This window comes from Crassostrea angulata, chromosome 5 (assembly GCF_025612915.1).
Source record: "Crassostrea angulata isolate pt1a10 chromosome 5, ASM2561291v2, whole genome shotgun sequence".
Lineage (NCBI taxonomy): Eukaryota > Metazoa > Mollusca > Bivalvia > Ostreida > Ostreidae > Magallana > Magallana angulata.
The window spans coordinates 47891935-47918841 of NC_069115.1; the positions used below are offsets into that span (position 1 = coordinate 47891935).

Sequence of the window (26907 nt, forward strand, 5' to 3'; positions counted from 1 at the left end):
ATCAAATACGATCGGAGGTGATAAAATCCCCAAAAAATGCTCGAGGGGCATTTTGATAGATTTGATTACGCCCGACCGTATTTGATCACCTCATAATATTCAAAGCTTGATTCCTTATTACTTATATATTTTCAATTTCATTAAAACAGCCATTGATGATTTGTATTGGAACATACATTACAAAATCGATTGGCACTGTTATCAAAAACAAAGATGATGGAAAATGTAAATATATCGAATTAGAATTGTTCGATCGTCCCCGGCATTTCGTTAAAAGTGTGTTTTACTGCAGAACACGTATATTTAAATGAATAGTTTTTAAAGTTAAAATACAAGTTACAAAATAATCTTCATGACAGGATTTCACTAAAAGCATGTTTTGCTGTAGTATAATCAAAACCAAATTGTTCTTTAAAGTTAAAATACGAGTTGTAGACGCAACTTCATACAGCAAATTTAAAATATGACATAATCTCTTAATAATAAGGCGAAGTCTGTTTTAATGTTATTTGTGTTTGAGCATCATTAATATTCTTAATTAATAAAGTCTTTCGAAATAAAATAAAATCCACGCTATCAAAGGATTGGCGGGGCTGACAGGCCAATGTGTTTACGGGGTCTTGACACCAATCGACTGGTAATGGCCGATGTTTAATATCCTCTCTTACAAGCAGATAAATTACTGGATCTTCCGTTTTAAGGTTTAATAAAAAAAAAATATTAGACACATTAATTAAAGAAGTGGAATCGTCACTTGTAAAGAAATCAATGCCCATTTAGTGCACTGGTATATACAGGTATGATGACAACCATGGATCGACTTTAATACATGTAATAATGATGGATTTAGAAATTATGAACGGGAAGGAAACTCAAATATATAATGATAAATTAAATTATATTTACTTTACCCCCATGCTTTGCAGAAAAAAATACAATATAAAACTTGGATAAAACTAACATAGTCTACGCAAATTAATAGATACTAGTAGCCCGATTAATACATTTGTTTATTATCAATATAAAAAGAAAGCTTCGTGAGTTTCAAACAAATACTGATGTCATGAATTCGCGAACATAACGTATTTTTGTTCTTTATTAAAACAAAAATTAAGCCTCCCCCTCCCCGGTCGAGATGTAACTTGCTCTTCAAAGTGAACGATATTTGAATTGAATCAAATGAAATTTTACTACCGTGAGCATAGAAGCTTAGATCTGATGGTTACAATGTTAACAACACTGCTTCCTTATTAGTTATTTATGTGAAAATTTCCCATGCTGCATACATGTAACTATTGCTCTTGCCTCCTTGCTATATAGCAGGTCTTCCTATGTATGCTTAACATATATATAGAAAATAATGTCAACAGTAATTATAGTTTGCGGGGTCACAAGAAAAATAGAGTTCACAAAAAGGAAAAAAATTATATAAATGTAATATATCAATGAGAGTCTGAAAAAAAGAGATCTTGTGACCCAATTCAGAATTGTTTGTACATGAAGGTGTATATAAACAAATTAGATAAAACAAGACTTCAATAGGATAGGTTATTTATTTTGATCTCCATGCAAAACTATACAGAGCAGGCGCTCTCATTAACAGTAATTGTAAAAGCACAGTAAACTGTCAAGCAAGATACTCTGTGACCAGTCTTTCCATTCAGTGTTGTGGATATTATTGGATATAAACATAAATAATGATATATATCATAATTGTAACCTAAATATCAGAACACGTATCCAGACAAAACAGATTAGATGACCTATAAACTGAACTTGAAGACCTGGGGTATAGGTAAAACAGTGAGTAAATAAGATCATAAATAACATAGTATTCTCATTTTACATGTGTCTAAACAGAAACATTGCTAGGTGATTATTGCCATTTAAAGTGCACTTCCCCTCAAAGTATTTGAACACTCAATGATTGCAAAAATACATTCTGCTGCACCACTTGTGACAAAAGAATATAATTGTGAAGAAAACTTATGAACTGTAAACAGGGAAATATTTGCCCCTGTTTTATTTTCGTCCTCAATGTCAGTGAGTGAATTTAAGACTTGGCAAACTCAAATAATCTATATTTAAACACAGCTGTGTCTAAGTAAATTCAAGACATGGCAAAACTGTTTGCAGGTGTAGAAAGGCGAAAAATACACGGGTTGAAAATAACCCTGTATACAGTATTCATTTTTTATTTACAAATCTGCAAAATTGCTTTCAACATGTACAAATGACTATTAGTATGTGTGCCATAATTGATCCATTTACCTCAGTCTGTGTGTAAAATAAACGAAAATGAAAACAAAATTACCAAAAAAATTGACTTCCTGTCATGGGTTTTATCAAAATCACAACACAATTGTACAGAGATAAAAATGGAACCTCCAAAAAATAAAAAAGAGCAGTAAAAAAAAAATGAATAAAACTTCTGATTAAAAGGGCAACTGTATATGGTAAGGCCAATACTTTTGTATGAAGGTGTATAACTTGAAGACCACATGCAGTCAAATAAAAATTGGAATGCCACAAGCAATGTAAACCAGTCATCACCAGGGTGCTTGGTTGTTTATTTCTCCTGCATCTCTAAGCTGTCCAAATGCCTCCATCACCAAAGTAACTCGAATCCATCTTCCATCGCACTTTACAATGAAATTTCCACAGGAGATACACGCAACGAAAACTGCAGCATTTTGTTGCATTGTCATTTAACACACAGAAAACCCCTGACATTGATGAGAAAGTTGCCAAAGTTGTTCATGAAGGCGATTTTACTGACTCGGTTGATGGCCATGTTGAGTGAGGGTGGTGTCAGGTTGTTGAACGCCTCCAGGAGGCGCTGTCGGTACATCGGGTCCGTCTGGTGCTGCAGCAGCTGGTTAACTAGGTCGCGGTACCCGTCCTGAAAAAAAAAAACCTCAAACATATTACTGTAAATATATTACATTTGGACAAATAAATTACAGCAAACATATCATATTTGGAAAATTATATTAAACTGTAAATATATTAAATTTTGGCAAATATATTAGTCATTTGGGCAAACATATTACCATAACTGTATTATGTTTTGGCTGCATATTTTATTTTGCATTTTTGGCGAAGATCTGCGTTTCTTAAATCAAGTGCATCATGCATGTATGTATTTAATTATATAAATTGGTACACTGAGAAATACACTAATTAAAGTGGTTTAAATCTAGTTTACAGAGCCACACTTTTATCTTAAGAAAAATAATTGTAATCAATACGAGTATAGATGTACTTTGTTCATGTTCTCATAGTTTAAGCAATTACAAGTTTTTCTTTGAAATTTTTTTCTTTGAACAGAAATGTCAATATTGTTCTTCCATTGATAAAATGCATGACTGTATGCATAAAAGCCAATCTGAAAACAAAGCAATGCTATGACAATACCATGATTTTGAATCAATTTCGTCTGAAAAAATAACCAAAATTGGACCAAGTCATAAATCAAAATACAACAGGCATAAAATTTAGTTATGAGGATGTTACACCTGAGTATCACCTGAAAGAGTTGTGTAAGGAAATGTCTACCCCAGAGGTCGTGATTCAATGACACTTCCCACAGCAACAATGACAACCAAATACATGCCGATGAATAAACTTATAAGTTCTACGTGCCTCTTATGTCATAAGCAGCGTACCTCTGAGAAATGCACTGAAGTGATATTAATTCTGCAGCATTAAACGTATTGACAAAAGAGTGGTATTATGGGATACTCTATCTCCCTGTTCTAATTAGTGGATCCCAGCAGCTGATCGTGTCTTTTGCTGCGATGTATTTTAATGAAGACGACTCTGCAGCCTGCCCCTCAATATTGATTTCCCTCGGTCGAAAGGATTGTCACAGCTGAGACCTATAGAGCTGCTGTTTTAATTACCTCCCCACACCTGTCATGTTTACTCAGTCTGATGTTGATCGTGTCAAGCACTGCTTACTTATAAAACCTTAAGTCTCAACCTCATCCCCTATATGTCAAACAGATCTCTTCAATAACATGTTTGTAGGTTGAAACCCAGAAGTTGCACAATTAATCACAATTAATCAGATTCTGATGTTTTCTCCTAAAATTCCTTTTCCACACGATCCTACCATCAATATGTGAAAAAAAGATCACAGTTACAAAGGCTTGCAGCTAACTCACTTTTTCTTCCTAAATCAGGTGGATTAACTTAGAAAGCAAGAAATGATTTCATAAAAGAGGCAAAAAAAGAGTTGATATCTATACGTATATTGTACAATAGGTAATCTCCATATGGTCTATCTTTTCCAAGGTTATGTTTAGAAATTACATGTCAATGCCTGAACATGGCAAAGAGGATTATCAAGACTGTCAATAATTTTAAATTTGATGAATTACAGTACCAGCTAGACACAACCTAACACCATAAACAGACCCAAAAAGCTGACCCCAGGTCTTTGCATCTGCTCCGGGTGTCTACTATGGGCTTACTTGGGGGTCGGCTCTTGTGGTCTGCTTTAAGCACTGAAGAATGAAGCAGGCCGCGCCACCACCAAATTTCCTCAAGTCAATACTCGGTCTCAAGTCTGAGTTTTGACCTCAACTTTATGCACTTTTCTTTTAAGAAATTGCGTTCAGGACTGAGTTAAGTGATTTGAAAATTTTGGTGACGGTGGGCCTGACCTGTCAATTTTTTTTCATACTGCCTGTAAGCCTGTCCCTTTTATATTCCAAATACACAAGAAGTGACCATTGGTTATTTTTCAGTAGCAAGGAGACCAAGGGTTTAGTTGGGGTCTGTTTTTTTGTTCGGTTGGGTCCAGTTGGTACTGTACCATGTTCTGGTGCATCAAAATTGATTGGTAGAATTTTAAAGTATTATTGTACAGCACATGTACTGCCATGAACCAAATCAGATGAACTTAATGCAATGACCTAATTACAAATAATATAAATTCCTGGGTAAACAATATTTTTACAATAATAAACATAAACCGGTACAAGCAATTTTAATTAATGTATACATAGAGTAAAACTTTCAATAAGATGCCAGTTGGGCCACCTTGAATAGAAATTAATAACCCTTGTCACAATAAAAAAATCCAAAAATACTTTTGATCTAAACTTAATAGCTATATGTAATTAAGTCTGTAGTGATTACAGCACAGGTTAAAATCTATAAATAAATATTTTATCCTCTCAACAGAGTACGACAACTCATATTGATCTAAATTGTTTACAGTTCCATAAAATCAGAGCAGTCTGTTCAAACTACAATGTACTTATTCACAAAATGCATTTCTAAGCAATTTTGTTGAATTTATTTACTTAGAATCCGCTTAGGATTTGATTCAAGGCCTTTACAAAATTTTATTAGCTACCAGTGCGCCCCCTTAAACGCAGTCGTTTTTATTTTACTACGAGAAACAATTCAACTTGTCACAAAACATGCTATAAATCTCTAAAAATTACACCCAAAACATTTTTTAGGCAAATAAAAGAATTATTAACAAATAACAAGTACTTTTCATCGAAATTTTCATTTTATTGTGTTGATTTTAACTTTTCATTTTTGACATTGCGCCGCATGTCCAATTTCTGATCTAACAAACTTTCATTACACTAATTTAATCTCAAATAATATTTGATTTCAAAAAATAATTTTAATGCAAATTATTTTAACCCTTTGTGGCACAAGTTTCATCTTCCTGTGTCTTCAATGAACTGAATAACGCCACTTGTCTATGTTATTTTGGGTCAACCCTTGTAAGTGATGAGTAGAATACATTTGATAATATTACTGGCATTTTATTACTAAAGCACAAAACTTGCATATAAAATTCTTTTCCTCCTCAAAATTATATAAGATTATCTTTACTTTAAAATGTAGAACTTTTCTTCCAACTCTACCAACGTGTGGGTTGATTACTGGTATAGTCAATTAGCACTCCCTTTTAATTTAACAAACGAAAATTAAAGTACTGGTAATTTTATACCAATACTTGATGAGCTTCTTGTCTTTGATAAAGCTGATTTAACATAAAATAACACGTATAGTTCTATCAGGCTTTGCTGAAAAGCTTCCATGACCTTTCTCTCTGCAATGTCAACCAAGGTTAAAATGGAAGCTATAGTACTGTATGTGGGCTATTACATAAGTCAGTTCACTAGATGTATAGTGATGACAAGCTTAGATGACAGGCTGGATACAGAATCAGAGAGATTCTGGTATCACACATCTGTGTGATCTGTAATCAAGGATTGACAAGAAGACAGCATCAGACGCCCTTATACATGTACGTACAGGCAATCAATGTATCAGTTACACTGTCAATCAATTCTGGTTGAATGATTTCATCTGAGTTTAAAGAGGGATTTATATCCTGATCAAAGAGCCAATAGATTCATTAGCTGAGCAATCAGTCAACTCAGAAAATGACCAAGGAACTAAGGAAGGAGGAATGAGGCACTTTCTATCAATCAAACAAATCACGACCAATAATCTTGTTATTGATCAATTAATCAATGTATAAATCATCATTTGTTTTACTATGAGAACAGATAAACTAGAAAATAGCCATCTCAGACTCCTTCTTTCAATTAATCTATCAACAACATATTTTATCTATCAGTTGATTGACCAATCAATCAATCAATCAATCAAACAAAATCAATAGATCAGACAGTTACCTGATTACAACAGATCAGACTAAATATAAAAGAAGTTGAAGACAACTTCTATCTACACAATGAACCCATCATTCATTCAATTGATCAGTCAATCAATTAATCAATCATCAATCAATCATCAATCAATCAATCAATCAACCAATCAATCAATCATCAATCAATCATCAATCAATCAATCATCAACCAATAAATCAATCATTCCTTACCTGATGACAACAGATCAGACAGAACAGGGCTGCACTGGACACCTCCAACAGCTCCATGTTAAAAGTCTCCAAGAGCAGCATGTTGAACACTTGCTGTAAAGCAGAAAAAGTCCACTCAATATTAGTTCAAATACAAATAGAAATTCAAAGGTAACATTACATTGCATAAAACATTCAATTTTTGTGGAGGAAAACTGAAAAAGGATCCAATATTGTAGCTAATACTACAAGAGTTTGATGATAAATCCTGCTTTCTTAAGTCTCTCATTATATTGTGGCCAGCTAGCTACATGTAGAATGACTCCCAAATTCTTTCAAGTATCAAATTAGTGGTATGTATACTGGTACATGTATATGCTATACATAAAATGTTAATTACCCTTCCAACTGTACTATTTATATCTTAAAAATACATTGAATATACACAATATCCCCATTAAAAGTAAATGATATAAAAATAACACACAAAAAAGTGGAATAAGAAATTCATATTCAGTCATTCACGTAAATGTCAGTGTGTTAATTTCTTGCTTAAAAAATATGAACAACATACAAAACAAAAAATAGTCAAAACAAAAAATACACATTGTCAAGTATCATAAATACAATCTTTACCAAAATACCCAATACTTATTTCTTAAGATAAACAATTTATTGATCTCCATAGAACTTGTGTGAAGCCACTGAAATATAACATGGTACGCAAAACACAGTGTAACTAATGGAAATGTGCAGGATAATGTATTACACCGTACATTTCAGAGACACAGCAGCGTTTATGGATCTTAGTATATGGCGGATTACATTTACAAAGCTGCTATAAAAATACAATATATCTTATATCTACAGGCAGCCTTCTAACTAATGTGAACTGGTGAGTGATTACAGTTTTGAGCAGTTTCATTATAGTTCATACAATTCCAGATTTTTTGACAAATCTGTCATCCATTCTTACATTTCAAAAATGTTACTTCTTATGGCTGTCTGTCTTGCATTGCCTGTTAAAAAGTATACATGTACCAAATACTGCTATTCTAAAGTTTAAGAATCATACAACTGGAAAATAATGCAAATAAACTTCAGTGTGGTTGGTTGATTTCATATCACATGATTACCTTAAGAAAGTTAGCCATGTGAGAGTGTAAGATGGTTCCTGATTGGTTGGATTGAAACACATGGGAAGCTAAAGAAGTGATGATCTCTAGACTCATCCTGCTGATGTCTGTTCCAAATCTGTAAACATCACAAAATAAAGTAGATGTCATCACACAAAAAGATAATGCTCTTAGATGCACATATATGAAAATCAACTGCAGGTACAATAGTCATATTTCAATGGCATCTGTAGTAGTCTTTTAATTTCAGAAAAATTGTAGTTCTAATAGAAATTAGATATATCCCTGCAAACAGCATGAAATTTTTCTTTAGGAGGTTTAAATAGTCCCAAAATGTCCATGGCCCTCAAGACCTCATAATCATGCAAGAAGCTTCAATCTGAAATATCTGATATTCTTTATGGTGTATTTACCTGGACAAGCCGAGCTCCACTGAGGCCATCAGACTGTTCAACAGGTTCTCCGGGAGGGAGGAGAATTTCTCCGCGTGGATCTCAGCAAGGAATGTGACCAGCTTAAAGTACTGGGCACACAGGGTGGGAAACTGTGGAGGAGATCACATGTTTAGTCTACGTTTATGTAAACAAAAATAAAAGGATAAACAAAACTTTAGAGAATTTTAGCTTTCCATGTCTATTATGAAGTCTCTAAGGGTATGGAATACAACTTTGTGTTAATCCCAGTACATCCTTATTAGGACTTTATTAACAAATTTATTTACTATTTCAATGCATCTCCAATCATTTTTGATTAGCTTTGATACTAATGCAATGAGTTACGCATTCTTTATCACAAAACCCTGGTAAAGGAGATCAGTTTTGTGACATTTATTTTTTCTCTAAATCATTTTTCATATTTATATTTGTATTTTCAATATGAATGAAGAATGATTATCATTTATTCTAAGAACTTCAATGTAATTTTCAGTGTACATGTATTATGAATGCAGAGTTCATTAAAGCTATGTGTATACCGTGAGCAGTTCTTCGTTCATCAGTGGGATGATGGTGTTCAGTCCGAACAGCACAACGTCCGAGGCGGACACCTGTCCTCCATTCTCCGGGAACACTTCCTCTGCTGTAAAGAGCAAATAATATCTACTTTACACCCTATCTATTATCAACTGTACTGTCTCTACAGATAAACACCCAGTAGAGAGGAAGCATAGAAATCTACTATAGCAGTACACATGTACATGTACCGTATATGCTATACACTTGAATGTCTAAAGATCTCTTGATGAATACCACAATATATCATTTTAAAGTAAAGTAATACTTAAATCAAACAATCAACAGGCATTGAGCGGTTAAATTACCCGTAAGTTTTACACTTCGCAGGCATTTGAAATAAATAAAATATACACATACTCATATGAATATTAATAATAGATCACTCTACAGTTCTAAAGCTTCCACAAAATCTCCACACCTACACACATGTACACGTCTGATGTGCTTGCAATTGTAAGATCCATGGAACAGATGACCAGATTTAAGAATACCTGTTCTATATCATTAGTGAAGAATACATACCTGGGTCACTGAAGTCCATGAAGTCCTTAGACAGGAGGTTGGTCAGGAGTTCCATCATCAGCAGAATGTCATTGTACCTCTCCTCCTCCTCATCATCACCCACAGTCCGACGACCTGCAATGGTACACAATTATAGATGCAGTGGGTTGAATTATAATTTTTCTGCAATCAATATCTGAGTACTGTAGATTAGGAAAATATCATGTAGTATCATGTTTATTTTAAGAGCACTTTCCGTAGATTATTAGAGGGAAATTCATTTTACTGTGAAATCTAAATAATGCATCTAATCGTGTGAATTTCTACCACTATATTTATGTATATGTCCACAATGTCCACAGTAAGCATAAAATCAAAAGGATTGTGACTTCACGATAAGCAATCCAAATAAAACTCATCAACATGAACAATTCAAACAATACATGACCTGAACTATTTCTATTTAACATTATCATGTCAGCATCTAATGTAGCATCTACAGACATTTTTGTTTGACCTACCCAAATTGTGCTTGGAGTACATCTGTATGGCCGACAAACACAGTTCGTACAGTTTCCTGGAGTTGGCCTGTAAAAAGATTATCATAAATGACAATTCTTTCATTATTAAATTCTGAATAATATTTGCAATTTTAATAAACAAAAGGTTTTATGTGTAAATTGTATATAATTGTGGTGCATTTTAGATAAAAGAAATATATTTTACATGCATATAAACACAGTTGTGTAATTTGTGCTGCCCATGATATACCATATACAGGTACAATATTACATGACAGTGCATACAATAACATATTTCACATTTAAGACATTTTAAGTGCTTACAATTACACGTTTTACATGACAGTAAACACTGATGCATGGTTTACCTCCCCTAGGTAACACAGCTGTTTCTGTACCACTTCGTTGATCAACTCAATTATCAAAGGCACCACGTCCTCACAGTTATGGTAAACATCTGTACAAAGGAAATACTTTCATTATTTTATCTTCATGAAAGTCTTCCTTTTCTAAATACAAACTGCAGACAACTTTACAACAGGCTAAAAGACTGAACAGACTAGTCCTTCAGAAAGTTAGATTTATCTCAACAATAAACTACCAGGTATATAAACAAATAATGGTGATTGATGGTACTTGTACCATATGTATCAGTAGAAAAATGTTCATAAGGAAACACACCTAGTAATCTCACACAGTCCTGTAAAATGGGAAGGAAGAAACTGAACAGTCGTTGTAGGTTATCGATGCGAGTCCCCTCGGCGACCCCACAGAGAGACTCCAATATAGTGATCAGTGCTGTCTTTATTCCTACGAGCTGGGCCACTCGAGGGAAATTCTCCTGAGAAACGATGTGGTGAAATCTGTCGTGGAGGGACTTCAAAACCTGAAACATTGAATCATTTACTGCATAATTTAGATTTTACCTTGTTGGCTAGATTGATGATTTCATTAAGCAACATTTACACTTTGAATTTTTGTATGAATTTTATTGATGCCAGATAATTACATAAAAATTCTTTTTAACAAATTCAGAAACATGCTACACTAAACAGTTGATTTTTCTATACTAAACACAGAATTTTAAAAGCATTGAATTTTGAAGGCTTTGAAAGTAACTTACACAATTCCAGTAGTTTTCTTTGAGATTATCCTCTACCCCAGATCCAGCCAATACCAAAGCTTTTAACAAACTGCGCCTGGGTTTGGATGGCAGCAGACTGAGAGGAGGCTGATGATTGGATTCTTGTTTGGCAATATTCCAGAGCAGGTCACTCTTTGTCAGGAAAATAGCTCTGCAAACAAATTACAAGTGCATAAATTTCAAAAAATTCATTTTCAATATTACAGTAAAATGCATTGAAAATTAAAAATATGTATAAATCTCAAAACAAATTAAAGCAGGCCAAAAAAAAATTACATGTATAGAAAACAATCCGTCCTATATCAGTTTCAGTATTTAATGATACATCAGTACGCAATAAAAGTATATAAATATAACAGTAAAACACAGTTACAATAAATTATATAAGCAAATCACTGCTTACAGCAAAGTCAATTTTATTCCTTGAGACCTATATCATATTTAAGACTAATTCATTATGAAGAATTACAAATCAAAATTGTTTACCAGTACCCCTTGCACTTTGCAATAAGCTTGTTAACCATGAGTAAAAATTCCTTACTTTGGTCGCTGATCTACGAGGGACACCAGTAACTGAAGCGTGTCCTCTAAAAGGCTTATCTCTGATGTCCACAGAGCCAAGTTGGAGATAATCTTGTCCAGTAAAAATGATACGGTCCACTGAGCACCGTCTGTGTCCCTCCCAAAGGAGGCAGAAATTGCGGGGCTTATCTATCAATGAAAACACAAAGATTAGTTTCATTTGATTCAAATATTAATACATGTCTTATTTTACTGCATATAATGAAAATTTAACTCAATTTATAAGGTGTTTTTGACCAAAAAGTTTTTTTGTTTGATTAAAAAAGAATTTTTTTTAAACAATCTACAGAAACTAGTGATATCAAATGTGTTTGTTAAAAGGCACTCATACTACACGTATGAACGTGATTAAAATCAGAAAACACACACATTCAAAATTAACTCTTAGACTTGTGTCCCATATTGAGATGTTAGATGTACATGTCTGTGAATAATCAAACACTGGACTTTACACATTTATTTCCAAATAGTACTACAACAAAGGACGTCTAAGGTGACCTACATTTGTGTAGTAGGTTTCATCGGGCAGCAGGTAGGCACGGCACCACCTCCAGAGGAAACACATGACAGAGCTGCCCACCTGTGGACTGAGGGCCTCGCTCAGCTTGGCACTGATGGCCTGCTTCTCCACTTCACACAGCCGAAACACTGCAGATATCAACCTGTTGGTCAGAATAGAACAGAAATTATATATTGTTCTCACTTTTATAAAGTAGAAAAACTCATAAATAACATCTTTAAACCCATAATCATTATACATGTAGTATAGGACTATGTGTGACTAACAGTTTATCCAATATCCAAGCTGATTAAAACACAACAACCATTCTTTACACAAACTAAAGTGCAGACTCTTTTAAAGGCGATGTAGAAAAATTTAGATCCTTTACAAAACCCTGTAGAAATTATATACATGTACTGTAGATTCCTAATTAAATGCGAGGAAATAATATCTGTGTAAAATCGCGAGAAGCACATCTCGCGAATTTTAAAATCTCGCTTTTATTTTCCTGACATATGTACACTTCATGAAACTATAATAAAAATTTGGCATTCGCGATTTTATGTTCTCGCAATTTGATGAAAAACAGTTGAATCGCGAAATTAAGTACTCGTGTAAAATAAGGAATCTACAGTATGACAAACCAAAGCATGTACAGTGTACATTCAACACAATATTTCCTTTTATAAAAAAACCATAACACACCTTATAACAGGGTCTGTGGAGTGATCGCTGCCAGGAATACTCTCTACACTCTGACTGGGAGATGCCAAAACCTTCAGGGTGGTGGACAGGTCAGTCTTCTTGGTTTGACTAATGGAATAGTCCATGATATCAGAGGGAATCATGGGGGTTTCTCCTTCACATTCCTCTGTCAACACATGGGCTGTGAAAACATAGTTGAGCTTAGAATAGTACTATAATAATGATACTTTGTACATGAATGTTTTGATGGTAAATGATTATCATGATATAGGCTCAAATTCCCTTGGCTTCAAATGTGGGATACAGCTATGCCTGTTTCATCAATGAACTGTTTAGTTTTAATGGAAAGGGCATGGACTCAGCTATTGTTTCTTCTCTATAAAATTGCATATGCTTTTAGTCCTTTTTTTAAATGGCCATATCTGAATTCATAATCAAAGATTGCAATTTAATGAATTTTCCCCAGGTGACTTACTGGTAATTAGGACAAGCCAGTGTAAATCCTCATACAGAGAGTTGAGGTGGGTGGTGTCCAGTTGACAGTTCTGATTGGCTGATGTCTGCTGCTGTAGTCTCTGGAGGTGACCTTGTAACCTACTGACCCGATTCTCAAGGATTCTGAAATTTACAACAGACATGACTGCAGTCTGCAAATAAAACTGACTGCTTTAAAGTTGACAGTGTTGTCAGAGAGCATATAGTTAAGATACACTGAAATATTAATACAAATATTTACATCTCTTACTTCACAATCAATATATCTATGCATGTATGTCAAATTGAAAGTATAGTTTAAGAATACAATTTTTCACAACAGACATACTTTGCCAGAAGTGGAACACAGTGCTCCGGTGCCAGCCTTCCCAGAATTCCTATACTACATAGCTGGTCAGCGAACCTGTCCCGATCATCCTCCTCGATCTCGTCAACTTCATCTGTGTCTGTGTAAGCATCCATCCCATTCTAAACAAAAATACCAATCAGTGTTGAATACTGTCAGGGAACTAAATTCACAGATCTCATGGGTATCCTTTTGTACACACAGATTAAGGTATTCACATGTACCGTATAACTATATTTATAAACTACATGACACTGTATATTACAAATGTACTATCTAATAATAAAATTTATTTATGTACTTCAGAGAAAATTGTCAGTCTATAAAATTCTATGAAGATGTAAATCTAGAAAAGTCTTATGAAATTTATCAACTCCACTTAAATATTCACAATGAATCCAAAACAACCCTAAAAATCCTGATTGCCAAGCTCGAGTGCATGTTTACACTTTCCATTAGAAAAGCGTTTCCAATGCTTCAAAAGAAGACTATAACATGTGCTTAGTCCCAATCAGTAACAGATTCTAACTACATTTATACCTTTATCGTATAGGTAAGTTACCTGTATCCTGGTTCCCTCGGGGGCACTGATGTGACACTGTACGTAGGTGTTAAACACCTCCTGGGACTGGGGGAAGAGGACCTCTACAGGTAAGTCCTTCATGTTAGTGACCAGGTCCATCCAGGTGTCCAGCATCTTCTCATAGGCCTCCATGTATAGGGTGTCGTCTCTGTGTAACTAATGTAAACATACAATGTAATCATAGGCCTCCATGTATAGCATGTCATCTCTGTGTAACTAATGTGAACATACAATGTAATCATTGGCCTCCATGTATAGCGTGTCATCTCTGTGTAACTAATGTAAACAAACAATGTAATCATAGGCCTCCATGTATAGCATGTCATCTCTGTGTAACTAATGTAAACAAACAATGTAATCATTGGCCTCCATGTATAGCATGTCATCTCTGTGTAACTAATGTAAACAAACAATGTAATCATAGGCCTCCATGTATAGCATGTCATCTCTGTGTAACTAATGTAAACAAACAATGTAATCATAGGCCTCCATGTATAGCGTGTCATTTCTGTGTAACTAATGTAAACAAACAATGTAATCATAGGCCTCCATGTATAGCATGTCATCTCTGTGTAACTAATGTAAACAAACAATGTAATCATAGGCCTCCATGTATAGCGTGTCATTTCTGTGTAACTAATGTAAACAAACAATGTAATCATTGGCCTCCATGTATAGTGTGTCATTTCTGTGTAACTAATGTAAACAAACAATGTAATCATAGGCCTCCATGTATAGTGTGTCATTTCTGTGTAACTAATGTAAACAAACAATGTAATCATAGGCCTCCATGTATAGTGTGTCATTTCTGTATAACTAATGTAAACAAACAATGTTATCATAGGCCTCCATGTATAGCGTGTTGTCTCTGTGTAACTAATTTAAACAAACAATGTAATCATAGGCCTCCATGTATAGTGTGTCATTTCTGTGTAACTAATGTAAACAAACAATGTTATCATAGGCCTCCATGTATAGCGTGTTGTCTCTGTGTAACTAATGTAAACAAACAATGTTATCATAGGCCTCCATGTATAGCGTGTTGTCTCTGTGTAACTAATGTAAACAAACAATGTTATCATAGGCCTCCATGTATAGCGTGTTGTCTCTGTGTAACTAATGTAAACAAACAATGTAATCATTAGCCTCCATGTACATGTATAGCATGTTGTCTGAAGTTTTTCTTTTATTTAATTTGAATATTTATACATTTTGCATACTATAATTGTCAAGTTAAAAATCAATTGCTCATTGAGGAGTTTAGTAAACAAAGGACGATTAACTTACGGCTTCTTCCATGGCAGCATTTTTGCCAATATCACAGGTAAGCCGAGTCATGTGATTTATAAACAAGGTCAAGAGTTCGCGGGGGAGGGCCTCCAACAGGGAAACCGGGAACATAAGGATGAGGTTCTTAAAGGTGCTGGCCACGCCCAGGTTCTCATAGTCTTGTAAGTCGATGCTGGAAGCAGTAGAAGAAAGAACATAAATCTAATGTTCATACATGTACATAAATTTTTGTTAGCAGACTCAAAACAAAGCTTAGTTCTTCACCATGATAAACTTCTGCTTTTGAGCAATTAGATTGTTGACAAAATTGTATTAATAATCACTCCACAAACACTAGACATTCATTTATAAAAAGAAAGATTGGTGCTAAGGCTATCTGATATCTGTAAGATTACACAGATGTTCATCAGAGTGTAATCTTTTGCAACTTAATGCAAGTTACACTAGTAAATGTACATGTAAGTGATATATACATACATTTTGAAAAGAGGTTATGGAGACATTGGCTTCATTTTCTAACAATTTTCAAATAAAATTAGTTCTATTGTATAGCTGTTTTGTACTAATCTGTGATTTGATGATTTAAGGAACATAACATATACATCATAACTTCATTACTTGGTTAGCAGCTCCAGAAAGCCTCTGATGAAAGCGTTGAGGTATTCCAGACGTGCTTTGTCATCAGGAAACACGATCCCATTCAGCGAAGCCAGCTGGGATATACAGGTGATGGAATGATGGGACATGTCAGAGTTGTGGCGGACTTTCTTGTGAATCTGGAAATTAATGGGACAATTCATGGATTCAATACAATTCTAGTCAGCAAGTAGTAGCTTCAAAATCTTTCTAACGGAGTAAAGTTTTCATTACGGCATTTTATCCAAATATATTTATTCTTTTTATTCCCTACATATTATCTAGTATATTCATACATGATTTTTTTTTCTAAATGTTTTTTACTGCACTATCAACCCTATATAAATAAATCTACATCTATAAGCCGAAAGCTGTACAATGAGTTTTACATCTCGCAATATACAAGTTGTAAATCTTAATTTAATACTGTAGAAGCACATATTTTTGTTGGGTTAAATTCTTTTGGTTTTTAAACCAAATAAAATTTTGTTGGTATTTAATTTCATCATATCGTAGTTTCTAAAATATATCACATATCAACTCTGTATTTATTAATACATGGGCTAAAACTTCATAATGGATTTGATTTTGTTGATTTATTCTGCAAACGAAAAAAATTAAATTAAATCTTTAACGAATAATTATGCTTTTACAGTATTTGAGGTTAACATCTCAATGAGCGCATCTAACTGTAGCGTCTGTAGTGGTACATACATTGAAAAACAACTGTAGCATGTTTGTGTCTAGTAAAGTAGGCCTCCATGACTCGTCAGGTTTCAGTGATACATTCTCGTTCATTTCAAACGTCCCAACATGCCTCCTGTAGCCTACAATACAATTAAAACAACCTTCAAAACTCTCCTCTAAGGAAATTTATTCTGATAAACGAACTCCAAAACTGTCAGATATTTACTAAGCTTTGGCGTGAACTCCCAACAAAGAACACTTTCGGTGATGGAGAGAAGTCGGTTTAGAACTGCCGTTGTCTCTCGACTTAAAGGACTTGGTTGTCTCTCAATCTCATAGAGAACTTGTAAGGCAAACAAAAAAACTCTCTTCAAATCATTTTCCTGCAAATTATAAAATATAGTTATTGGATGTAGGTCAGTCAAAAACAACACAATATAATATGACATGTATGTTTCATGTAATTGACAAGCTGTGGAAAAATACAATTGTAGACACATGTATGTCTTGCTTTAACAAATACAGTACACAGAAAGTTTTGTTTCAGCCCCATTTGACCTCATTAACAATGGGCAAATTCAAATCAAATAGCTATACATTGTAATTGTGTCAGAGTAAATTTAAAGCACAGTGAAACAAATATAATGTGAGTTGGAGAAAATATCAATTAAAGTACACAGTACCTCAAAAGCTTTCTTGCACTTGGAGTGGAACTCCCAGGTAAAGCCCATGTTACTGGTCCTACTGGAGCTGGAGAATTCATTCAAGAGAGCAGTCAGCATGGAGCAGGCCACTAGTTGCTGAAATCACACAGACTTGTTGATGTTTAACTCTGTATTTATCACATGTTTGATTCACCAATATGCAGGGAATGTCACGCTTATAAATATTATTTTTATATCACACTGCGTTCAAATTACAATTGATTTGTGATTGAGACTCTTCACTTATCTGACTGATTGCTTCATCAAAAAATTGGGCTGTTAAATGTTTATTCTACCTTTATGACAGCAGCTTTTTATGCATATAAACAAGGAGAAATTGGTGGTTTTTAATAAATGTATAGTATGGACTGTAGTGACTGTTTTTCCCAGACTTTTTCCATACCAAATTTTTTTATTCTACTTATATGAAAACAATGACACAACATTCTTTTATGTATCTAAACAAGAAGACATCATGGATTTTCAACACTGTGTAGTATGGACTGTTGTGACAGTTTTTTCAGACTTTTTTCCATACCATAGTCACGTTTCCACTGCTGACTAGGTTGGTGACGTCCTGGAACATGTTGTCTCGGCTGGCTCCTTTCACATCCACTTCTCCACGCTTCAGGATCACAGCCACTGTCTGTAGGATCTGCTCTCTCACATAGCTCTTTAACCTTTATATGAATATATAAGAATACATTATTTGTTTTCAGGAAAACAAGTGTATGCACAGCTGTTGTATATAAATTTGGTACTGAATATCAGGTTATTTTGGCACTCTGCAAAAGTTGGCTTCTTTTGCACCTCCAAAAAAATCATCAAAATATAGATGGCAAATTTTTTTTCGTTACAAATTTTTAAAATATAATTGTGCTTAGTTTAAACTGAAAATTTATCAAAAAAGAGAAGCCCCAATATTTTAAATTCTCTTTTTGAATGAATAGTTTAAAATGTAAAATTTGTGATAAGATGTGTATAAAATGTTTGATAAGTATTGAAAACCAACTTTGGGATGGCTTGCCATGAACCAATCCTAAAATGTCTCTGGTATTTTTTTCAGATGATCCCAAAAATAAGTCACCGCAAACCAGGCTATCTCCGGTAAATAGTGAATTATAATAACGTCATTGAGAATAAAAGTTGGTTTACTGTACCATTAGATACAGTTATAATTTGCTGTGTGATGAATTTTCATTTTTAGACTTAAATGATATAACTGATGAATTTCGACACTAATTCTGTGTGACGAATCTTATGTAATATGCTGTGTGATGAATCGTGATTCTGACACTTACGTGATATGCTGGGTGATGAATCTAAGCAGGAAGGACCTGAGTGACTCGATGTCTGAGGTCTCCAGTAGAGTCCACTCTCTGACAACGCTCTCCTTGATTGTGGTGGCTGCTTGGAACAGGACATAGTCACACTTACTGTTCTCTGTTTCCCAAAAATTTTTTTAAAAAATATCAATTTGGCTTACATTCTGATTAGATAATGAATCATCTTAAAGTTTATAATTCACCCATTTATAAATATTATTGTAACTAAATTACAATAACTTGAACTGATATGAAATACAGATTACAGAGTACATACATTACATTTTTTGATTAGTAATCTTTTCAAGAATCAAGAATTCCTTGGGTACAAACCTAGAATGAACTTGCACAGATTGTAGGGAAGTTTGGTTTTACGAAACTCAAGTATGACAGCCTCCGCGGCATGCCTTTGTTCTGATGTCACAACATCTGGAGGAGCCTACGAAGAGAAGAAAGAACTCTTATTTTATACATCATTTTCTGAGAACTCTCTGAGTCCAAGGTATGATCAAATGATTAAATATTTGTAACTACTAACACCTATACTGTCCTGATCGCATTTGAATCTATGACAGGATTTGAACACTTCACCCTCAACAAAAGCCACAGTGGCACTTCACGATCATGTAAACATTAAACCCAAACACATCATTTAAAGCTGCTATATAAATTAAAAGCTTTCGAAACCGTGAAAAACTTTCTTTACCAAAACAAGTTGCGAGGCTCTTTCTAGATCCTGTAGAATTTTCTCTGCCATCACATTCCTTCACTTTTTACTAAGTTTTGTAACACGATATATTGAACCAATCCAGAAACTTATATTAAAATTTCTAAATCACAGGAAAGAAATGATATAACTTTCATTCATTCCAATGCGGTATATCAAATAAAGTGTCGTTTTAAGGATTATTTATATCAATCCATCCAGATCCTGTAGAATTTGCTCTGCCATCACGTTGACTATTTGGTAGGGGAACTCTAATCAACGATCAAGGCGATGAAGGTGAAGATCATTTGTTTATGATTTTTAAAAAGTGAAACATTTATTATTTTAGTTATGAGTGAATATATCCTGCGATAAAAAAAAATGAATTTAGATAAATAACCAAGTCTGGAATTAATATGATATAAAAACCAAGAAATAGTTCTTTTCGTTATTTAGTCCTATCTCGAAAAAATTCAAAAATCCATATTTAAGATTAATAGTTACAAAACGCAAAACAATATAGATCCCGATCTCTTTTTTTTTATTTGAAAATTGCTTTGTTATGTTGCACTGATCTGGGTTATTCCCCATTCATGCACCATGTAAGCTAACCTGATAAGTCAATTTGGAAGTACTTATAGTGGAAAGTTGAAAACAATATACATGTATTTACACGAGGCAACATGGCGCCTTTATGTTTAAATCATGACTGATGTAACCCGATCCAATAAATAATAATTGATCTCTGATGTAGAGAACTAATCATGCTAATATAGGCTATTTTTGCTTGCTGTTCAATCCACTCTTGATCGAACACACCTAATAAGGATACTTTTACTTGCGCTAAACAATCGAACGGTAAAATTTGAATTAGAATTATTCTGTGCAAGCCAGAAAAGATATGTTCTTATTGATGGAAAATTTCAAAAATATGTATCTAAACCACAAAACATTGTTATTTTGGTTGATTGTTATGTAGGTCCAATTGTTAACTATGGCTCCGAAAAAAAGGATTTAAATGTTGGAAAAAAATACACTTAGAATTTTTTGTAAATATATTGGGTGTTGAGAAATCTGCATGAACAGCAGCTGCATGTGTATGTAGAGTTGGGAAGGTTCCTATTGTTTTACCACAGAAATTTCTGACAAATTCATTGCATACAATACTACCTTACACAAAGGTATAGATGCATGTACCTACTATGTTTCAAAAAAGCATTTCTAAAATTAAATTGTCTTCTTATACCTCTCGCCGAGACTGATCGATTCAATAGAACCACTAGAAACCAGAGATAAAGTATAATTACATGTATATATTGTAACAATAATTGTGTGGAAGATGAATATCATTTATGTTGTATATCCTTTATATGATATTTTTCGTAAAAATATATAATATAGCTCAAACAATGTATAAAATATGAACAATCATGGAAAGATTGATGATGAACATGTTGTAAACGCTTATGCCCGATAAAACGTCGATATATATTGGGTAAAGTCGACTCTTCTCACAGCATAGAAAGAAACTTAATTGACCCCTTGCAATGCTTTGACCTACATTTTTACACTTTTCCCTGAAAAAGTACATATGACTTCCCTGGTCCAGTTAATATATGTAAAAAAGATAAACGATTCCAGATATCGATTTTAATCACCTGAAGAAACCCCACCCACACCAGGACATAAAGGTACCGGTCGGTTCTGTGTGAAGCCTGGAAGCCATCACTCATCTCTCTCAACAAGTGTCGAATCCATCCGACACCGGAGGATCAACATCGAACGCGCCACCCCAAAACTGCGAGCACAGTGACGATTTCTTCATTATGCGAGTCGTCACTTTAAATCCGGGGATCGTTTTTCTTAATAATCCAATGAATGGGGGAATTAACAGACACCACGGGCCGCCCAGGCAGACTTAGAAGTCGTTACTGACCTAATGAAAGGTTTTACTTCATATTGAGGCTATATTAAGTAAAAAATGATGGCTGCTATTTAACGCCTGTGATGGTTTTGACTGGTGCGTACGTGCAGATTACAACCGTTTATCATGCACAGAAAATTAAAGATGACATATCTGTACTCTGATTTGGGACTGTTACACGTCGAGTCTTCACTGACCCCCCCCCCCCCCCCCCCCCCGTCCCAAACGAGTGCATGTGGCATTTCAGCTTTATCATATCCAAATGATATAGTATTACCCTCACCATACCTGTAATTGTGCCAGAAAATCTCATAATTTAAAATTAGTTGTTTTAGAATGAAATAACATGTATATATGTATACTTGTAAGCCCCACGAAGCTTATCAGTTTTAATTGTAATTGTCTCATAAATAAACATTACATCAAACGATAGATAGAACATTTCTTAATAAGCCAAACTTTGGATCTTGTATTATGTCAATATTGAAATTATTTGATCAATGTATCTTATAGATTTTTTGTGATAGAACTTGATTACAATAATATTTGCCGGACGAATGCAGAGCATCAATATCGCTAATGATTTGCATATGGAAAGATTATCGTAAAATTTACAAAACGAATGAATTAATTTGAAACTATTTTATTGACAAAAGGTCACAGGGATTATTCACACAATCCCAATCAGATATCTTATCTGTAGAACATTTGTGTAATTTGTCGTGCAAAATAAGTCAATATAATAAATGAAGTCAGTATAATAAATGAAAAATTATAAAGATGATACTATTGTGAACAAATGATAACGTAAATATAAGACTAATTCAAAACGTTCACGCTTTTGTAAAAAAAAAAAAAATTCTGTGCATGAATAATTGTCCTAGTTCAAAAAATGTACATTATGCAGATGGATTTTATATATAGGGAAAAATTGATCCATCATTATTCTAATAGACTTAGAATCTACATTATCTATCATAAGTAAAAGGAACAATTAAGAATATTATATTTTCGGGAAAAGGGAAATTTAATTTTTTTCCTTGACTTAGGAAATGGGAAAAGATCACTTTCCTTGTTTACAGTTTAACATTTTATCGTGAATGAAAAATCATCAAAAATATGTTAATTTCAGTACAGATTGAGACTTTCTGTAAATATATATATATATATACACCGCGTGGCAGTAAATACAAAATTTACGACATGACAATTCAAGATTTACAACATAACATATATAATTTGTAAAAATGTTTCGTAAAATATAATATACATGTATTTTCATACATTTTGTATAAATTCCTTCTTGTTTGTCCCATTCTTTTACACACACACCACGTACACTTGATGTCATATCTTCCTGCTTGACTGATATCCTTGTTGCTGACTTTGTTCTATTGTTGTATTTTTGGCGGTGGCATAGCGGTGATTAATCATATTTCTCGGAGGATGAAAATATTTATATTGTTCTATGTATTTTCTGTCAACGTGAAACTCGGTTTAGATATAACCCGTTATGAGAAATTTCTTGCCAGGTACGTGTATGTGATATCAATCAGGCAAGTAATTCCCTTTTTATTCGTTTAATTTTCCTTATTCTTAAACATTTCTTAAATTTATTTTTTTAATTTTTTAAAAGCATTGACTGAAAGATAGATAACTGTATATAAATATTTCCATGTGTGCAGATACATCGTAATTTAGAATCCCAGTAGTCTAAATTTTTAAGTTGCAATGATATTTAATGTAATTTTCATCATATACTTATGTGCTGTACTATCCAAAGTTGTACTTTCTGAATATATAAACAGTATGTGTTGAAGTGCACGTGGTCATTACATGTAAATATATACTAATTCAAGCCCAAAGTTTTTTGATAACGTACACCCTAGCTGAATCAATAGACACCAAACTTATAAATTGTAATGCGTAATAACTAGGACGAGCAAAAAAAACAAAATATAAATTTTAAGGAAAAAAAGATATACATGTTAAGCCTGTCTAGTACTTATATATCAAAGTTTTAAAATTATTAAAAACATGACTTTTTTGAAATATAAAAATTATAATTTTTCAATGGCGACATTTTTGCTAGCTGCAGGTCTGTAGCTCCCGGTCTAAAAAAATTCGGATGAACGACCATACATTAAATATTTAAGATTATTATTCAATATTGACATATTTTTTTCTTTCTAAAGCAACAGTTTTTATCATGAAAATAAAAAAAAACTATTGTTGTTTTTGATATATCTATTTCGGATCTTTGATATACAAGTAAAAATGGCCATTCACACAATTCAAAATTTTTTTTATTAAATTTTGAATTTACCATAATGACCAAGACTTTTAAGAGAATTTAGATCGTTTGTCGGTTCCATTAGAAAAAGAGCATGTGTAACTTTGATATTTACAATTTGTGTACTTTTCAATATTTTAAAAATTCCACTTCTACGATCACTGCCAATTAAATGAAAATACATCAAAAGATCAAAGAAGAGATTCTTAACTTGGTTAACAAACTTTGAACACATGCTTATTTTTTCATGACACATTCCAAATGAATGTTGAACGTCATTCCACAAACCGCCATTATATAACGCGGTCCATATCGAACATAGTTAAGGTCTTCCGTTTCCAACGGAAGACCTTATAGTTTTCGTACGATTTCTTATTAAGGTCTTCCGTTTCCAACGGAAGACCTTATAGTTTTCGTACTGTTTCTTATTATTATTATTATTTTTTCCAAATTTTGTGCACGCGATTTCTCGAAAACTATTCAGCCGATTTCAGCAATTTTTTCACAGATTATGAGTCATGATCTGAATTTTATATGTTTTTGAAATTTTTGTTGTCGTCACTTCCGGTATCGATTTATCGGCCATTTTGTAGTTTTTTTATGACCTATTTTGTGCAGAGCTGATCTCAGAAAGTATCAGAGATATGACTATGAAATTTTCAGGATAGATAGTCTAAAGTCTGAAGTTGTGCACTATTATTTTGTTTTACGCCAGTGGCGCCATTTCTTGGAGCTCGCCTAGTTATTATTATTATTATTTTTTTCCACAAATTTTGTGCACGAGATTTCTCGAAAACTATTCGACCGATTTCGACCATTTTTTCAGAGAAAATGAGTCTTGATGTAAACTTCATACGTTTTTGAGATTTTTCCTGTCGGCACTTCCGGTACCGATTTATCGGCCATTTTGTACATTTTTACGACCTATTTTGTGCAGAGCTGATCTCAGAAACTATCAGAGATATGACTATGAAATTTTCAGGATAGGTAGTCTATAGTCTGAAGTTGTGCACTATTATTTTGTTTTACGCCAGTGGCGCCATTTTTTTGAGCTCGCCTAGGCACGAAAATTGGGTACGAATTTTCATTCAAATTCTTCATACGTTTTCATCTGTATCTTTTTATTAGTTGATATTTTGTTAAGACATATATAACAAAAATAGTAGATAATTAAACGTTCTTTCCAACAAAATCAGGAAAAAGGGGCTGGCCCCTTAAATTAGGGGCCAAGACACTCGTAAACTCTATTGCAAATAACTTAAAAACGATCAAAATTTTGTAATGCAATATAGAAGCAAAGTTGTTGATTGTAGCAATATTTATCAGGTAAAATCATTTTCACACCCATTTATGACGTAATTAGGGATTTTAAGGGGCCAAAGTACATAAACTTTGATGCAATATATCTAGAGAAGGAGACATATTTTGTTAGGCAATGTAGAAAAGAAAATGTTTGCATTGATTATTCTAATCAATTCCTCTAATCAAAACTCCAAAGTCTGTCCCCATTAAGGATCTATAGGGCTGGCCCCTAAAATATTCAATCATTTGTATCTCAAAAATGAACAACAATTTTAGATGGGTGTAAAAACAAAAAATGTTAGTATTCGTGAGAACTTTCGATTGAACTCAAGAAAAAGGGGCTGGCCCCTTAAATGAGGAGCCAAGAAACTCGTAAACTATATTACAGATAACTTGAAAACAAGCAAGATTTCAAATATCTTTGGTACTTAGCCTTTATTACAAAATTGAAACCAGCGAGATTTTAGTCACTGTAAGTGATTGAGACACAAACTTTTATAAATGATAGACAATCGATTGAAGATATATTTAACGGGTTTTCTTTTGTCAACCGTCACTTCCGGTACTCACCAGAAGAGTTCAAACAATTTATTTTTTTCACAAGTTTAACTGATTATCTTTGGTGTTTCATCTGCTATGATTAACAGTAGTGTACACGAAACATATGTATAAAAAACCCTAGCTTTTATTTTCATAAACCTCTTTTGTTCGTCCGTTTTCGGTCTCGAGACAAAAAACTAGATTCACCAAGATCGCAGATTTGGCAGAGAATATCGATATTTCATCGTATCATATGAAAACAAAATCGGACGGAAGACCTACTCGTTACTCGTAACGAGATCTAGTTATTGATATTTTCATTACATTAAGGTTCTGAATGAATTTCGTCGTAATTCATCGGGTTCGGTCTTTTGAACGCGTTGCCGATTTTTTGCAAATCTTTGTAATGTGTTGTTGTGAATTTCCTGTATAAAGCAGGTAAGTAAAAAGACAGAGGGAGAAAAGTCTTTGGTCTAGCCGACAGCCTCTACTGGAATGTTAAACATCTGTGAAAATAAAATACATTACGGTTTTATAAATAGATTTCATAATCGATTGGCAAGCTATTGATTGGGGTGTGTTGTTTAATTGTTTGTATTATTCCGCGTGAAGAGTTTCTGATCGGTCACTCAGAACTATGTTGTTATATAGACCTATATTTTCTAAAGGAGCTATACGTGTATTAGTATATTCTTAATGACATGCTTAATATAGTCTGAAAACAGACAACAAAATTGCAGGTTTTTTTTCTACAAATAAAACGAGTTCTTTATTATCTTTTGTTTGATTTTATTTTAAGAGAGAAAAGTTCACATAATGAGGACCAGATATTTATAGTAAATAACTATTACAGTTTGCCCCCCCCCCCCCTTCACGAAAGAAATTGTATTTTGGGACTTCTTTTTGCTATCAAATACAGACTATACGTATACTTCACAAATAGAGAATTCATATAATAATTGATATGTATTTTAAATCTTTATTTACATTGCAAAGTCAGTGATCTGCACCAACATATTTCAAGGAATAAAATATCGACACAACAACGTGTGCTATTACTTTTTTATCTTACATGTAAAAACAATAAAATGAATTCTAATTATATAAGTA

The 26907-nt window shown here is 33.5% G+C and overlaps 1 protein-coding gene across 2 annotated transcripts; it reads right to left on the minus strand.

Moving 5' to 3' along the window:
* Positions 1–1534: 1534 nt before the first annotated feature.
* LOC128184667 (exportin-4-like) lies at positions 1535–20000 on the minus strand. Of its 2 annotated transcripts, XM_052854233.1 has the most exons (26): positions 19739–20000; positions 19366–19471; positions 19009–19150; positions 18246–18387; positions 17687–17803; positions 17230–17386; positions 17031–17143; positions 16299–16456; positions 15678–15852; positions 14637–14666; positions 14370–14516; positions 13790–13929; positions 13442–13584; positions 12967–13147; positions 12262–12421; positions 11719–11888; positions 11157–11328; positions 10715–10919; positions 10402–10490; positions 10034–10100; positions 9534–9647; positions 8972–9075; positions 8412–8542; positions 7999–8116; positions 6884–6976; positions 1535–2902 (listed from the first exon to the last, which is right to left on the minus strand). In XM_052854233.1, exons 1-26 carry the CDS (start codon positions 19787–19789, stop codon positions 2705–2707), a joined length of 3423 nt encoding a protein of 1140 aa, XP_052710193.1. In that variant the 5' UTR covers positions 19790–20000; the 3' UTR covers positions 1535–2704. The 2 variants fall into 2 exon arrangements, with proteins under 2 accessions (XP_052710193.1, XP_052710192.1); XM_052854232.1 differs by lacking the exon at positions 14637–14666 and having other exon boundaries at positions 14370–14546.
* Between the last annotated feature and the right edge of the window lie 6907 nt (positions 20001–26907).

What these genes read in the sequence shown, in the direction of transcription:
- LOC128184667 (XM_052854232.1), bottom strand. Translation starts at nt 19,789, where the DNA reads ATGGCAGAGAAAATTCTACAGGATCTAGAAAGAGCCTCGCAACTTGTT. An exon ending in TCTGTGCAAGTTCATTCTAG is followed by an intron (nt 19,151 to 19,365) that starts GTTTGTACCCAA and finishes TTTGGGAAACAG; the next exon opens with AGAACAGTAAGTGTGACTAT. An exon ending in TGCTACAGTTGTTTTTCAAT is followed by an intron (nt 16,457 to 17,030) that starts GTATGTACCACT and finishes ATTAATTTCCAG; the next exon opens with ATTCACAAGAAAGTCCGCCA.